Raw genomic sequence first — 14817 nt, forward strand, 5'->3', positions numbered from 1 at the left:
AGAATAGAACCAGGCATTCCTTTTAGGTAATCCCAGAGGCATTTCTGTTTGATCCTGGCAGACAGATAGAGAGCAATCTCTGAATCTTAGCCCCTGAAAATTTCCCTTCATGGCTTCCACTTGTATCAGAGTGTTAAGCAGGAGTATGTCAGACTAGCAAGATTTAACGGTATTGATCTCTTTGCTTCTAGTCTGACTCCAAGTGGCTATTCACTAGATCACAGGAGCTATCGATAGGCCTGGGTCAAGGACATGTTTATGGGCTCAAAATCAAGAGAGAAGAGGGACTGAAGCTATAGGAAAGAAAATAAATGACTAACAGAGCAAGATTTTGGAAGAAACATGAGAGGTTAAGACAGGGTGTAGAACACCAGTGGAGGGATTGGTCTTGAAAAGGAGTTATTTGAAAAAGCACGGAGGAGAGAAAAGATGGTAAAGATATAAATAGGTTACCAGGACTGGTTAGCCTTTGAAGGAAGTTCTCCTCATATCTTCTATTTTCTTAGGGAATTAGGAAGCAGGATTGTTAGCTTAAAATGTGGAGGAGTAGATGTTTAAGTGGCAAGAATTTAGAGTACTCATATTCTCCTTGAATATGAAAGGGAGCTGCCCCAAATCAAAACTTTCAACGTGCTGAGTATTCAACTGGGTTTGGAAACCATGAGTTTGTAGTATCTCTTTGCATAGCTGAGTGATTTACTTTGTAGTGTTCATTTAGCCTGATATGCCCATAAAGAAAGTCACATTATAGAACTGTTCTAGGGCTTAGGATTGATAGGATATATAGCAAACGAGGATCCTTCCTTTCTTTTATACCCCACATCCAAACCATCAGCAAAAACCACTTGACTCTGTCTTCAAAATACATCCTGAGTCTGACCATTTCTTATCACTTGCCCTCCTTCCACTCTGATCAAAGCCACCACCATCCCCTCCAACTAGTACTGAGTGGCCCTTTTAAAAGGTATGTGTTACTTTGCCCTGCTGCTCAGAACACTCAGCTAAGCTCTTCGTTTCATTCAGAGGAAAAGGCACAGCCCCTAAAGTGTTTTTACAAAACCCTCCCCTTTTGACCTCCTCCTCCACCCTCCACCTCACTCAGTCTGCTCCAACAGCACAGACCCCTTTGCTGTTTCTAGAAAATGTCAGTCATGCTTCCAGCTCAGAACTGTCATTTGTGCTCTTTGTCTGAAATGCTCTTCCTCCAAGATCCACAACTACCTTTTAAGTCTATGCTCAAATGTCACATCAGAGAGGAGACCTCTTACCACCTTATTTATTTATTTATTTATTTATTTATTTATTTTTTTATTTATTTAATTTTTTAAAATAATTTTTTATTATGTTATGTTAGTCACCATACAGTACATCCTTAGTTTTTGATGTAGTGTTCCATGATTCATTGTTTGCGTATAACACCCAGTGCTCCATGCAGTATGTGCCTTCCTTAATACCCATCACTGGCCTATCCCTGTCCCCACCCCCCTCCCCTCTGAAGCCCTCAGTTTGTTTCGCAGAGTCCATAGTCTCTCGTGGTTCATTCCCCCTTCTGTTTATCCCCCCTTCATTCTTCCCTTCCTTCTCCTACCGATCTCCCTGCTATTTCTTATGTTCCATAAATGAGTGAAACCATATGATAATTGTCTTTCTCTGCTTGACTTATTTCACTTAGCATAATCTCCTCCAGTCCCGTCCATGTTGCTGCAAATGTTGGGTATTCATCCTTTCTGATGGCTGAGCAGTAGTCCATTGTATATATGGACTACATCTCCTTAATCCATTCATCTGTTGAAGGGCATCTCGGCTCCTTCCACAATTTAGCTATTGTGGACAATGCTACTATGAACATTGGGGTGCAAATGGCCCTTCTCTTCACTACGTCTGTATCTTAGGGGTAAATACCCAGTAGTGCAATTGCTGGGTCATAGGGTAGCTCAATTTTTAACTTTTTAAGGGACCTCTACACGGTTTTCCAAAGTGGCTGTACCAACTTGCATTCCCACCAACAATGTAGGAGGGATCCCCTTTCTCCACATCCTCTCCAACAATTGTTGTTTCTTGCCTTGTCAATTTTTGCCATTCTAACTGGTGTAAGGTTTACCACCTTATTTAAAATTGCAAACAGGCCTCTCCAACCCACCCGTGGCCAGCACTTCCTATCTCCTTCCCCCCCCTCTTTTTTTAAGCACTTACCACCTTGAAGGTGGTATATTATTTACTTGTTTTATTATCTCTTTATCCCCACCATGAGGGATAGTCCCTAGTACTTAGAACTATTTCTAGCACCAAGGAGCTATTCAAATGTTTGTTGAATGGGTGGATGAATAAGAAGAGTGGTAGGTTTTGGCAAGACAAAGTTCAAATGATGAATCCCATGGCTGGGGCTGGGTAGCGAAGGCATTGATACCAGGAAGGGGCATTTGGATTGGGGGAAAATGGAGTTGTCAGAAAACAGGAGAGTATCAAGTGAACTTACTTCTGCAGAACATCTAAGTGGCAAAATGAATGAGCAGCTGGATATAGCCAGCTGAATACATCATTACATGATTTATGACCTTAGCTAGCTTCCTCTTCACACAAAATTTTTACTGTTTAAGAAGCTGCATGTTTGATAGTGCTTGTGTTAGATTTAAACAAGATGTGCTATCCTTTTTCCCCCCTCTCTTTAAATTGCTTTAGGTACTTAAACTTCACCCTTGTTTAGCCCCTGTTAAGGTTGCTTTGGATGTGGGAAGAGGCCCAACAGCGGAATTAAGACAGGTGGGTTAAATAAGTTTTAGTGTCATGATTTTAATTATAACCATTACTTCAAATAAATGAGTTAATTTAACCATTTAAAATTTTATTTTGATTCATTTGCTTTTTTAAAAAATTTAATAGCTGTGGATAAATACTATGGTTTATTATAGATAATTTGAAGCATAGTATATAAAAGAAGCTGCATACAGTTCAGCGATTTTGCTGTTAAAGTGCTTAGTCATAGTTGTCTTTTTCAGGTGAGTATGCATAGTTTTGGTAATTCAAATATTTGTACAGATGTCTAGTGAGTTATTTCTTGCCCACTTACATTTTTAACCTAACACTTTTGATACTTATTGGTATAAGCACATGTTCTAGATCTGTACCTTATTTTGGTTCTTCTAATCTATCTGGTCTAATTAAACACTCTTGAGAAAAGCGAGAGGGGTTTTAGTTTCTTTCCAGACACCCCTTCAGCAGTCATGCCGGGTCCTAGGTGACTCAGACCCACCCAGCACCTGAGTTAGGACACTAGCAAGATTCACCCCGCTTTCTTCCTCAGGCTCCTGTGGAGAGGTCTGGGGAGGGGGGGGAGAGTGCATTCAGGGGAAGGGAAGGTGGTGGTTTAATTTCCACTTTTCCCCCTGGGGTTGTGGCAGCCTCCCCAAGACCCTTGTAGGTAGAAGGTCCTTGGGGGGCTGTTTTGTTTTGTTTTGTTTTGTTTTGCTTAAAGGATAAAAAAGAACTGCTCCCTAAATTTTTGTCATTGCAATTGCAGGCCTTGTTTTGTTTTGGTTTGTTTATGTATCAGAACATAGTAGTATTTTGTCCCTTGGGTGTTTGTAATTTACCAAAAGGGAGTATGTTGTAATCTCATTCTGTTTTTAACTTTTTTTTCCCCTCAGTAGTAGGACAGAACTTTCTGGGCTATGCAAGGGTTTTTGCTGGTTATACACATGGGGATGGGATTACTGGATAAAATGGACACATAGCCTTCATTTCACTATTGTCAGTGAGATTGTCTCCAGATTGGCTGCACCTGTTTGTATTCTCATGGTGCAGGGGGTTCTCATTTCCTTACTCAGGCCAGAGCTGCTTCTCTTCTACCTCCCAACAGGAAGAGCAGATGTTTTTGCTGTCAACCACTAACTTACTAAAATTCACAATGATGTTTATTTTTCTCTGTTAACTTCCTAGACTTACTAATATTTATATTCTCACCTATCCCCAGAATGTCAAGTACCTTCACACCCATTGGTCTTTCCCTGGGAACTTGTTAGAAATGCACATTGTTGGTCCTCACCCCAGAGCTGCTGAATCAGAAACTCTGGTAATGAGGCAGAGAGCAGCCTGTGTTTGACAAGCCCTCCAGGGGATTCCAGTGTTTGCTGAAGTTTGAGAAACAGTGCTGTAGCCCAGGCATACCCTCCCTCACCCACCACGGCCGCCCTCCTCTGCTGGGCCATTTGGTGTTGTCTGGAGACAGTTTTGGTTGTGACAAGTGGGGAGGCGAGTGCTGTAGGCATCTCAGGGAGGCCAGGGGTGCTGCTAAATAGCCGAACGTCAGTCAGCAGTGCAGAAGGGGAGAAATCCTGCTCTAGAGTTTTAGCTCCAGATTGTTAAGGGTGTTTAAAATTTTGCTTTGTTTTGCTTCACCATTGCTTGTGAAGAAAATAGTAGTTTATTATGTAATATTACTCATCATTCTGTATTTTCAGTCAGGCTTTGTGTCTAGCATTCCCATTAAAACCAGTCATTCTCTTCTTGAAACGTTTTCTTTAGTTGGCTTCAGGAACACCACTCTCCTCATTTTCCTCATACTTGTCTGGCCACTCCTCCTTTGTTTCCTTTACTGGCTCGCTCTTCTCTTCCTGCTGTGGTGGTGTAACCCTGGGGCTCAGATGCCAGCTCTCAGATGAGCGCACAGCCCTTTGCACTTAACTGGTTTTCTCTGACAGACTGTTTTGGTTTTGTTAGTGTTTTGAAGGGTAATGATGATGATAAAAATGCTGGTATCTGTTATAAAATTTTCTCTTAGGGAAGATTTGCATTTAGTATATAGTTTTGCAGTGCTTAATTTCTTCATTTTCAGAGGACGTATGCAATTTATAAATATACAGTGTATGAATTGCAAACAATATTATCACATAATTACAAGAATATATGCCCTGTGTTAAGGACTGAAAAAAGTGATTTGTGGTTTCACAAACACAGGGTAGTCATTCTAGCTACTTTTACTTCATTCATACTTGAATTGTTTGTATTGTTTCCTCAGGTCTGTCAAGGGTTATTTAATGAATTACTAGAAAATGGAATTTCTGTGTGGCCTGGTTATATGGACACTGTGCAGTCCTCATTGGAACAGCTTTATTCAAGGTAAGATTGTCTTTCTTGTCACTAAAATATGTATTCAGAGTTTTTGACCATATTTCTTTACGAGTAACAGAAATCTCTTCTAAATATCCTTCTGAATATATGTAAATAAATATATATATATATAAAATACAATTTAAAATTATTCCTAACTTTCCCGTTTATAGAACCACATACCCCTAGCTAATTGCTACAGCAGGGACCAATATTCATTGGTATATTTGAGCACATATTTATGTGCAACTTCAAGACTTAATGTCATGTAGTATGTGCACCTGCGTTTATCATTTTATCAGGGATGCAATTATGTGTATTGGATGCATTTTTTGAATTAGGATTGAGGGAACACGATTGGAGTGCCTTTTCCTTGTTGGCACTGTGGTTCATTCTGAGGCTGAATGCAAGATAATTCCATCCCAGACAAAGGACAGAAAATTGGTTTCAGTGATCAGCACCTCTGTTCACCCAGTTCCTCCAGACTGATACCTGGATTTATCATCCTTAACTCCTTCCTCTCTTCCTTACTCTCCACCTCCAGTTCATCACTAAATGTTGTCAGCCTGCCTCCTAAATAGTATCAGATCATCTCTCTCCATCCCCACTGCACTACCCACATTAAAGTCACCAGTATCTTTTGGCCGGATTCTTGCAGTAATCTCCTGATTGATCTTCTGTCTCTGGTCTTACCCCTGCTATTTCATTAATTCCATTTTTTAAGTAATCCATTCTTCCCTCCTTTGGGTTTGTTATCTTTTTAGCTTTTTGTGTTGAATATCTATCTTTTGGTGAAAAGTTGAGAAACTTTATGTTTTTCTCTTCAGTTCTCTAGTAACTTGTTAAAATATACCTTTCAGATGATGTCAGAGAAAAAGTAGGTTTCTATAGATAAAGCAATTAATGGTTTCATTATATGTAAAACAAAGGGGTGGTTCTTGAACTCTCCAGTCCTCTGAATTCTAAAATCTTATTCTTTGAGTCATTAAAGGATAATTGAGTGAACTTACCAAGTTACAGTTGTCTTTTTGAATGGTAAAGGCTTTATTGTCCCAGGATATTTTTAATGAAATATTTATTAAGCACACTTAATATGTTTTTTTTTAAAGAGGATTTTTTAAAAAAGATTTTATTTATTTATTAGAGAGAGAGGAAAGGAGAGGGCGCGCACACATGCACACACACACACACTCACACAGAGGCACACGAAGAGGTGGAGGGAGAGGGAGACAGTCTAAGCAGACTTCACACTGAATGCGGAGCCTGCTGCAGGCTCAATCACACGACCCTGAGGTCATGGCCCGAGCCAAAACCAAGAGTCAGTGCTCACCCGACCGAACCACCTAGTTGCCCCCTACACTTACTATGTTTTATGCACTTTGATAACAGCAGTAAACAAAAGAAAAATTTTCTGTTCTTATGAGGCTTATATTCTAGTGGACAAAGTAGACAATAAACAAGTAAACAGATAAATAATTTCTGATGGAGTTCTACAAAGAAAACAATGAGATCATGTATCTTGGGTAAGCAGAAAGAATGCCAGTGTGGAAATACTGTTATTGCTGAACTAAAAGCTATAAGTTAGCATACTAAGTAATATATTCAATAAGCATAATTTTGGTATAATTTGTTGTGTAGAAGATCTTTATTAGAATAGTAGTATAAGAGACTTTAGTCTAGAGTAATTTTTCTTGGATTATATACAAGTACCAAAAGGCTGAGGCTATTCTGAAGTTCACCCCAGATTATGTGTTGAGGTGACTTTTCATCTATTACAATAAGTTAGAGAAACTTTCTGAAAAATTTACTTCGAATATGGTTCAGAAACTTTAAAAAAGTGTTTTTTGATCCAACTCTCAAGCCCTGCTTTTGAATTGTGACTCTGGAAAGTGGCTGGATTCTAAAGTAATTAAAGCTGGTAATATGGTGAATTTACAATTTATATTTGTGTTTATGTATTTTGTTTAACCACTTGTTCCTTAGATATGATGAAATGAGTATCCTGTTCACAGTTCTGATTACTGAAGCTACTTTGGAGAATGGGTTAATACATCTGAGAAGTAGAGACACCACAATGAAGGAAATGATGCATATATCCAAAGTAAAAGACTTCTTAATCAAGTACATATCATCAGCTAAGAATGTATAGATTTTAATATTTGTGTAATAAATATTCTCCTTTCCTAATTTGATTGTCTTATATTAACTTAGATTTGTTTTTGGCCCCTTTACTCTTATGAAGTGGACATTATTGGTGATCTTTTTAATTCAGTTTTTATTACTTATGGTTCTTAATGGATTCCATTCTGTCAGAAGTATGTTCAGCTACAAGAAACAAAAATTCCACTGTATTGGATTAAGTAAATTGTAGTTTGTTTTTCTCATAACAAGAAACTAGAGGTAGACTGTCTAGAGCTAGTGTAATTGTGTCCTCTTTAGTTAGGGACCCAGGCTCTTGATACCTTTTTGTTCTACCATCTTGGGTATGTTGGCCTTTATTTTTATACTTGCTGCTTTGTGGTCACAAGGTGGCTGCTGTATGTCTAGCCTTCTTGTCCACATTCTAGTTAGGAAGAAAGAGACAAGAGCTAATTGGCCAAAACTCTTCCCTTTTTAACTGGGAAACTAAAAGCTTTCCCAGACATTCCAATCAGAAGACTCGTTCATATTTCATTGGTCAGAACTGGGTCACCTGGTTATCCCTGAGCCAGTCACTGCCCGAGGGAATGAGAATATCAGGATTTATTTGGATCAGACACAATTTATGCCTTAGGGCTTTGGTAGTGTCTTACCCTCTCTGAAATGGGTTTTATTATCAGGAAAGAGGGAGAGTTTATAGAAACTGTCACAGGTGTACTGTCAAATATTGAAGATTAACCTAAAACTAAACCTTAAAAGATTAGAACATTTATTGATTTTTGAAAAGCAAGATAAATGTTAGATGCCATAATCTAGTATTACAGTATATATTTTATGTCTGGTTCTAATAGATATATTTAAAAGAAATCTTTGAACTTTTATGTGCTAGTTATGTTTGTGTTAATTATACTATCATTACTCACCTGACAAAAATTCCAAACACACAAAGAATAGTATAATTAACCCCAATACTATCATCCAGTACCAGTAACCATCAACCTGTGATCATCTTGCCTCATCCACCCAACAGCCAACCTTCCACGTCAGTTTGAAGCAGATTGCAGCTCTCATTTCATTTGTTAAGTATTTTAGTTAAGTGTCTTTTGTTAACCATTATCACACCTAAAAAAATTTAACACTAAAAGATATTAATGAATTATTGACAGTTCCTTGGTTGTGTGATAATGGTGTTATGGCTTTTTAAAAAATGTCCTTATCTGATAGAGATGTACTTAAATATTTTTGAGTGAAATTATATGATCTGAGACTTGCCTTAAGATTCTCCAGTTTAAAAAAAAGTGGTGGAATATAGATAAAAAACAATAGTGTCTCTGAGTTGTTGAAGCTGGGTGATGGGTACATGAGGGTTCAGTGTTGCCTTCTTATATTTGTGCATGTTTGAGAATTTTCATAAGTTTAAAAACCAATTCTTTAATGTCAGGTATCTACTCAGTTTTCAGTTGTCTCATAATTTCAAAAAATTGAAGTTGATTGTTAGGTCTTTTGGTCTTGAGCTCTCTCTCTCTCTCTTTTTTTTTTAAGAAATTGGGCTGCTTATTATGGGGTTTGCCACTGTTTGGATTTTGCTTATTGCATCCCCGTGATGGTTTAACCTGTTCTTCTCTATATATAATTTCCTATGGATTTGGAAGTTGAATCCAAAGGCTTAATCAGTTTCAAGTTTAATTTTGGGGGACAAGATTTTTCCTAGGTTGTTGTGTTCTCCCGTCAGGAGCCAGTAATGTCTGGTGGTTTCTCTTTGGGGATGCTAGCAATCATTGATCAGTGCTTAGGTCAGTTCATTAGAGGTGACAAAACGGTGATATTCTAATTCTCTTTCTTCCTCATTCACGAGCTTGAATACTTATGTAAAAAAAAAACATCTCATCTATTACTTGCTTAGAGGTGTGAAAGAGGTAGGATAAATGTGGATTTGTCTCCTTTATAGTTGTTCTCTTTCATGTTCACATTGTCCTATCTTTGGCCAGTGGGAGCCTCTTCAAGTTGGCCTGGAGTCCTTTTGATACAACTTCAGTAGTCGTTAATAGCTTCCTTTGTATCTAATGTGTGATACAGAGATTGTATGTTTCGGAGTTTCTCCAAGAAGCCCTGGTTCCTTTTAATGGAAAATCGTATTTGGAGGCTGTATCTGGGTACGGGGATGCTCATTGTTAGAAGGTGGTCTTTGTTTCTAGCACTTTTCAGTGTTCAGTACTAGCAAATGTGTAAGTGTGTGTGTGTATTTCCCCCTGAATTAAAAAAGCCATGAATTCACATCAATACTTCAGATTCAGATTCAGCACTGCAGAGTATGTGTGTGTGTGTATGGGGGGGGTGGTCTGTGGGTGTGTTAATCAGTTTTGTCAGGATAAAATTGATATTCAGTAAACTTACTTAATTTTAAATGTACAAATTACAAGTTTTGACGAATATGTAACTACCACCACAATGACAGTACAGAAATTTCCATCACCCTAAAAATGTCCCCTCATGCCTTTTAGGACTGTAGGACTTTTACTTAATCTCTTTTATCATACATCTGTATCTCTTCCATTCCAAAATCCCAGTTCTCAAGAATACTGAGGGGGCTGGGGCGCCTGGATGGCTCAGTCCATTAAGCTTCTGCCTTTGGCTCAGGTCATGATCTCAGGGTCCTGGGATCGAGCCTCGCATTGGGCTCCCTGCTCAGTGGGGAGCCTGAATCTCCCTCTCCCCATCCCCTGCTCTTGCTCTCTCTTGCTCTTGCTCTCTCTCTCTCAAATAAATAAAATGTTAAAAAAAAAAAAAAAAGAATACCGAGGGTGATGATATAATTAGAAAGCCACGCCCCACAACTGCTCATTTGCTTGATCTCACCTTAATTATGGCAGTCTCAGAATTGCCATACCAATGTGACCACCATATGTCTACTTGAAAGTTTAAATTTCAGGGGCGCCTGGGTGGCTCAGTCAGTTAAGCAGCCCACTCTTGATTTCAGCTCAGGTCATGATCTCAGGGTCGTGAGACTGAGCCCCGTGTCAGGCTCTGTGCGCTCAGTGGGGAGTCTGCTTGTCCCTCTCCCTCTGCTTCCCTCTGCCCCCCTCAACCCCCACTCATGCACTCTCTCTAAAATAAATACATAAAAATCTTTTTCAAAGAAGTTTAAATTTCATTTTTGCAATTTGGTGTTAAATACTTAAAGTTTTAAATCATTTTTTAAATTTTTTAAAATATTTTATTTATTTATTAGAGAGAGAATGCATGTGCACACAAGCAGGGGAGTGGTAGGGAGGGGGAAAAGCAGGCTCCCCGCTGAGCAGGGAGCCCCACACAGGACTCAATCCCAGGACCCTGAGATCATGACCCGAGCCAAAGGCAGATGCTTAACCAACAGATCCACCCCAGCGTCCCTTAAAACATTTTTCTAAAGAAAATCTCAGTCCTGCCCACAGCTACCTTTATTTAGGTCCCCTGTCCTCTTAGGGGCCTCAGCCTTCACAAGGAGGGTTGTACTCCAGCTCCGACCGCTAAGGCATTTGTGCTAACCGGCAACATGGAATGTTTCCATGGCAGGTGAGGTTAGAAATACTTATGGAGGTTTATCCAGATTAGAGGTATCCAACTGGAGTTACTTCAGAATCTCCTCTAGAGCTTTTTGTTTTGTTTTGTTTTTTTAAGATTTCTTTATTTGAGAGAGAGAGTGTGCACAAATGGGGGGAGGAAGAGAGGGAGAGAGAATCTCAAGCAGACTCCCTGGCACGGGGCTCAGTCTCACCACCATGAGACCAAGACCTGAGCCAAAATCAAGTGTCAGATGCTCAACCGACTGAGCCACCAGGCACCCCTCTCCTATGGAGGTTTTTAAATATATTTGAGCCCTATTCTTTACTGATCATAATCTCTGGCAGTGGGGCCTACGCAAGTATATTTTTAAAACTTTGAAGTTGTTTCTGATGCTCACCCCAGTAGTGATCACCATTAAATTTATCAGAGAGCTGCATACCTGCATGGTATTGTTTTTATGGATTTTCCCTCCATGGTTTTGTTTTTACGGATTTTCCCTCCAATCCAATTGTTTTTTGTTTTTTTTTTAAAGATTTTATTTATTTATTTGACAGAGAGATAGCCAGCGAGAGAGGGAACACAGCCGGGGAGTAGGAGAGGAAGAAGCAGGCTCCCAGCGGAGGAGCCCGATGTGGGACTCGATCCCGGAATGCCGGGATCACGCCCTGAGCCGAAGGCAGACGCCTAACGACTGCGCTACCCAGGCGCCCCAATCCAATTGTTTTTAATACATTTTCTTACCAAATACCCTTCCTTCTTAGGCAGTACACAACACCAATATATATTGAAAGATGTTAGAAATAGTTCTATGAAACTCATTGTTGATTTAGCCATAAGAGTGTTCTTGTTCTTTTTTTTTTTTTAATTTATTTATTTTAGAGAGAGAGAGCGCAAGCGGGAGAGGGGCAGACGGAAAAGGGGAAAGAGAATCCCAGTCAGACTCAGCACTGAGCACAGAGCCCACTGCTGGGCTCGATCTTACAACCCTGAGATCATGACCTGAGCTGAAGCCAAGGGTCTGAGGCTTAACCGACTGAGCTACCCAGGTACCGCACCATAAGAGTGTTCGTGAAGGCATTTGTTTGCTATGTTACACCATGTCTTCCTGTAAGGAAGCATGGGAGAAATTTCTCTCAGATAGTTGTGCTTCTCCTGGCCTGTTATTATATGTGTTATATATTTGTTTATTTTGTTCATTCAAAAAGGCTTTTTTGAGCACCTAAGTCCCAGGGACTGTAGGTACTGGGGATGTAGTGGTGAACAAGATAGGCCTTTCTAGGGGTAGGCAGGTGGGAACAGACACTAAGCAGGTAGGCATATGGACAATTTCAGGTAATTTCAGATAGTGATAGTGTTGTAGGTAATAGAATAGGATGATGTGCTAGGTCATGGCTGTGATCGTGTGCTTTGTAGGTGGTCAGGGAAGCTCAGAGGATGTGACCTTCAAATTGAGGCTGAATGGTACAAAGGAGCCAGATGTGTGAAGATCTGCGTCAGAGCCTCCTGGACAGAGGGACTAGGAAGTGCCAAAGCCCTTAGGAGTGACCAAGGAGCAGAAAGCAGGCCAGGGGGGCTGGAGTAGGTGAGCAGAGGGGAGATGAGTAGAAGATGAGGTCAGAGAAGTCATCAGGACCCACATCACTTAGAGCCATGGTGGCCACAGCAAGTCTTCTGGAAGCCACTGGGGCAGGAGGGGATGGTTTAAGTAGAGAAGGGACATACTGTTATTTTGAAAAGATCACTGTGGGAATGGGATGCAGAGGAGCAGAAGGGAAGCAGGGAGACCTGTTAAGGAGCTCTGACAGGTGGTGGCGGCCAGGACAAGAGAGGGAGCAGTACCCTTTTTAGACCTGGCAAGAGGAGCCTCTGCACTGGGCCCTGTCTTTTGAGCATCCTGCTCTGGCCCTTCTCCGTTTGTGTCCTTCCCCACAGGATGTTTGAGGGGCCAAGGAGGCATGCTTGGAGATCATTGTAGTCCTTAGGTGTCTAATTTTTCTAACCTGTAAATCAGTCACAACCTCTGGTTTGGTGTTTTGGGGAAGGGTCAAGGGCATAGTCCATGCCCCTTGAGGGTAGAGAGGAGAAAGGAGGAAACAATGAGCTTCAGCCATCACAGAACTATTGATCATTCCTCTGGTTAGGTCTCCTTTACATCCTTCCTGAGAAGCATCGCTGAGAGAAGGCAGTCTGCTTCGGCTGTAATCCACCAGCCCTGGGAGCAGAAGGGAGAGCTGGTCATCCCAGCAAGGCTTTTGTGCTCCCCTGGTATTACCCTGCAGGTACCACCTTTTCCCAGTTTTCTATTGGATTATTGATTGGTTGTTTTTTGTTTTGTTTTGTTTTCAATAATTTGTAAGAGCTCATTATGTATTATGGAACTTCAAACTTTATCTGAGATGTGGGTTCAAAATATTTCCCCTACTTATTTTTTTTGGCTTAGCTTATGATTTTTAAATGTAATTTTAAAATGAGTCACCTAATTAAATTTAACAATCCTTTATGTCTTCTGAATTGTGACTCATACCTAGAAAAGATTATTTTTAAATTCCTCCCGTTTTCTTCTAGCACTTCTGTGGCTTATTTTTAGGTATTTTAACATTGACCTATCTGACTTTATTTTGTTGTAGAGAATGAAGTAGGGAGTCCACCTTTTTTTTTGTTGTGATTCTCAAGTTTTTGTAGTATATTGAATGATCTTTTCCCCACTGATTTAAAATGCTGTTTTTTTCATATACTGAATTCCTACGTGTGTTTAGATTTATAGCTAGACTTTCCAGTCCCATTCCATTGTTCTGCTTGTTCAGCCATATGCCAATACCACACTTTAAACATCATGGTAGCTTTATGTTTTCAAACCTTATACACACATCCCTCTCCCTCTCCCCTGCCTTAAATGTTGTTTGTTTTCTATATGCTTCTTGATTCCTATACCCTTTATCTGTGTTTGCTTTTCTTCTTCAAGTACATTGATGGTGTAGTTCTTTCAGTGAGAATGCAATTGGAAAAACCTCTTTCTCAGTCTTTATCCTAAAATGTCTTTATTTCACCCTCAGTCTTGATTGAAATTTTGACTAATGTAGAAGATATTTTGAGTGGCTCTCTTTAACCTCATCATAATGCTCCTCCCATTGGTGGGGTTGGAAACCTAAAAATATAATTCCCTTACTGCTAGGGGATGTACGGTGGTGAATATCTTCCAATTAGATGCGCGTGTGTGGGATCTGGAAAGTAGAAGGGAGGTGGAGATTGTTGCTGAGAAGCAGGTGTCCGCGGTGGCAGAGCTCCACATTCTGTGTCTGGCCTCCGGTTTCTGGGCCTGAGGCTGTGGTTTCAGAGGCAGCGATGGTAACAGTAGCAGCGGGAGCTCTCTGGTCTCCAGATTGTAAGAAAATCTACAGATAAATTATTAAAGTTGAAGAGAGAGTTTAGCGAGGTTGCTAAGGGATACAGAATCAAACACAATAATATTGTGTTTCCATATTTCGACAACATGAGATAAAAACACAACTTAGCATTACAATATCAAGTACCTAGGAATAAACCTAACAAAAGATGTGTAAGATCTTTATGCAGGAAATGATAAAACACTCTTGAGACAATTGAAGAAGACACAGAGAGTGAGATATTTATAGTTGGGAACACTCACTATTCTAAAAATGTTAATACTCCCCCTCCCCAAATTGATCTGTAAATTCAATGCAGTGTCAATCAAAATCCCTATCATGTTCAGGGCTTGTTTTTGTTTTTTTTTTTTTCTCTTTAAGAAAATAAGCTGACTTTTTTTTTTTTTAAGCTGACTCTAAAATTTAACTGGAAATGCAAAAAGGTCAAGAATAGCTAAGACATTCTTAAAAATAACAAGATGGAAAAATCTGCTTTTCCAGTTATCAAAACTGGAAACTGGTACTGACACAGGAGAGATAAATAGAACAATGAAACAAAATCTAAAGCCCAGAAGGAAACCCACATATATATGGACATTTGATTTGTGACAAAGATGACACAGCAGTTTAGTGGGGGAAAGAACAG

The 14817-nt window shown here is 39.8% G+C and overlaps 2 protein-coding genes across 5 annotated transcripts in view; one reads left to right on the forward strand and one right to left on the reverse strand.

Moving 5' to 3' along the window:
* Window positions 1-11791, forward strand: part of POLG2 (DNA polymerase gamma 2, accessory subunit) — a 25038-nt gene extending 13247 nt beyond the window's left edge. For 2 of the 3 annotated variants that reach the window (XM_087854210.1, XM_087854211.1), the window contains 4 exons: window positions 2680-2760; window positions 5015-5115; window positions 7090-7227; window positions 11668-11791. In XM_087854210.1, coding sequence (XP_087710336.1) covers window positions 2680-2760; window positions 5015-5115; window positions 7090-7227; window positions 11668-11791 — 444 coding nt within the window. Of the gene's footprint in view, window positions 1-2679; window positions 2761-5014; window positions 5116-7089; window positions 8048-11667 lie in introns of those variants that run through there. The other variant, XM_045814575.2, reaches the window with a different exon arrangement.
* The window catches only part of MILR1 (mast cell immunoglobulin like receptor 1), a 23455-nt gene continuing 20267 nt past the window's right edge, over window positions 11630-14817 (reverse strand). For both annotated transcript variants that reach the window (XM_087854212.1, XM_045814264.2), the window contains one exon: window positions 11630-14180. The gene's annotated coding sequence lies outside the window, so the exon portion shown is untranslated. The remainder of the gene's footprint in view (window positions 14181-14817) is intronic.

Source organism: Ursus americanus, chromosome 23, assembly GCF_024610735.1.
Source record: "Ursus americanus isolate L20-20 chromosome 23, mUrsAme1.1.p, whole genome shotgun sequence".
Classification (NCBI taxonomy): Eukaryota; Metazoa; Chordata; class Mammalia; order Carnivora; family Ursidae; genus Ursus; species Ursus americanus.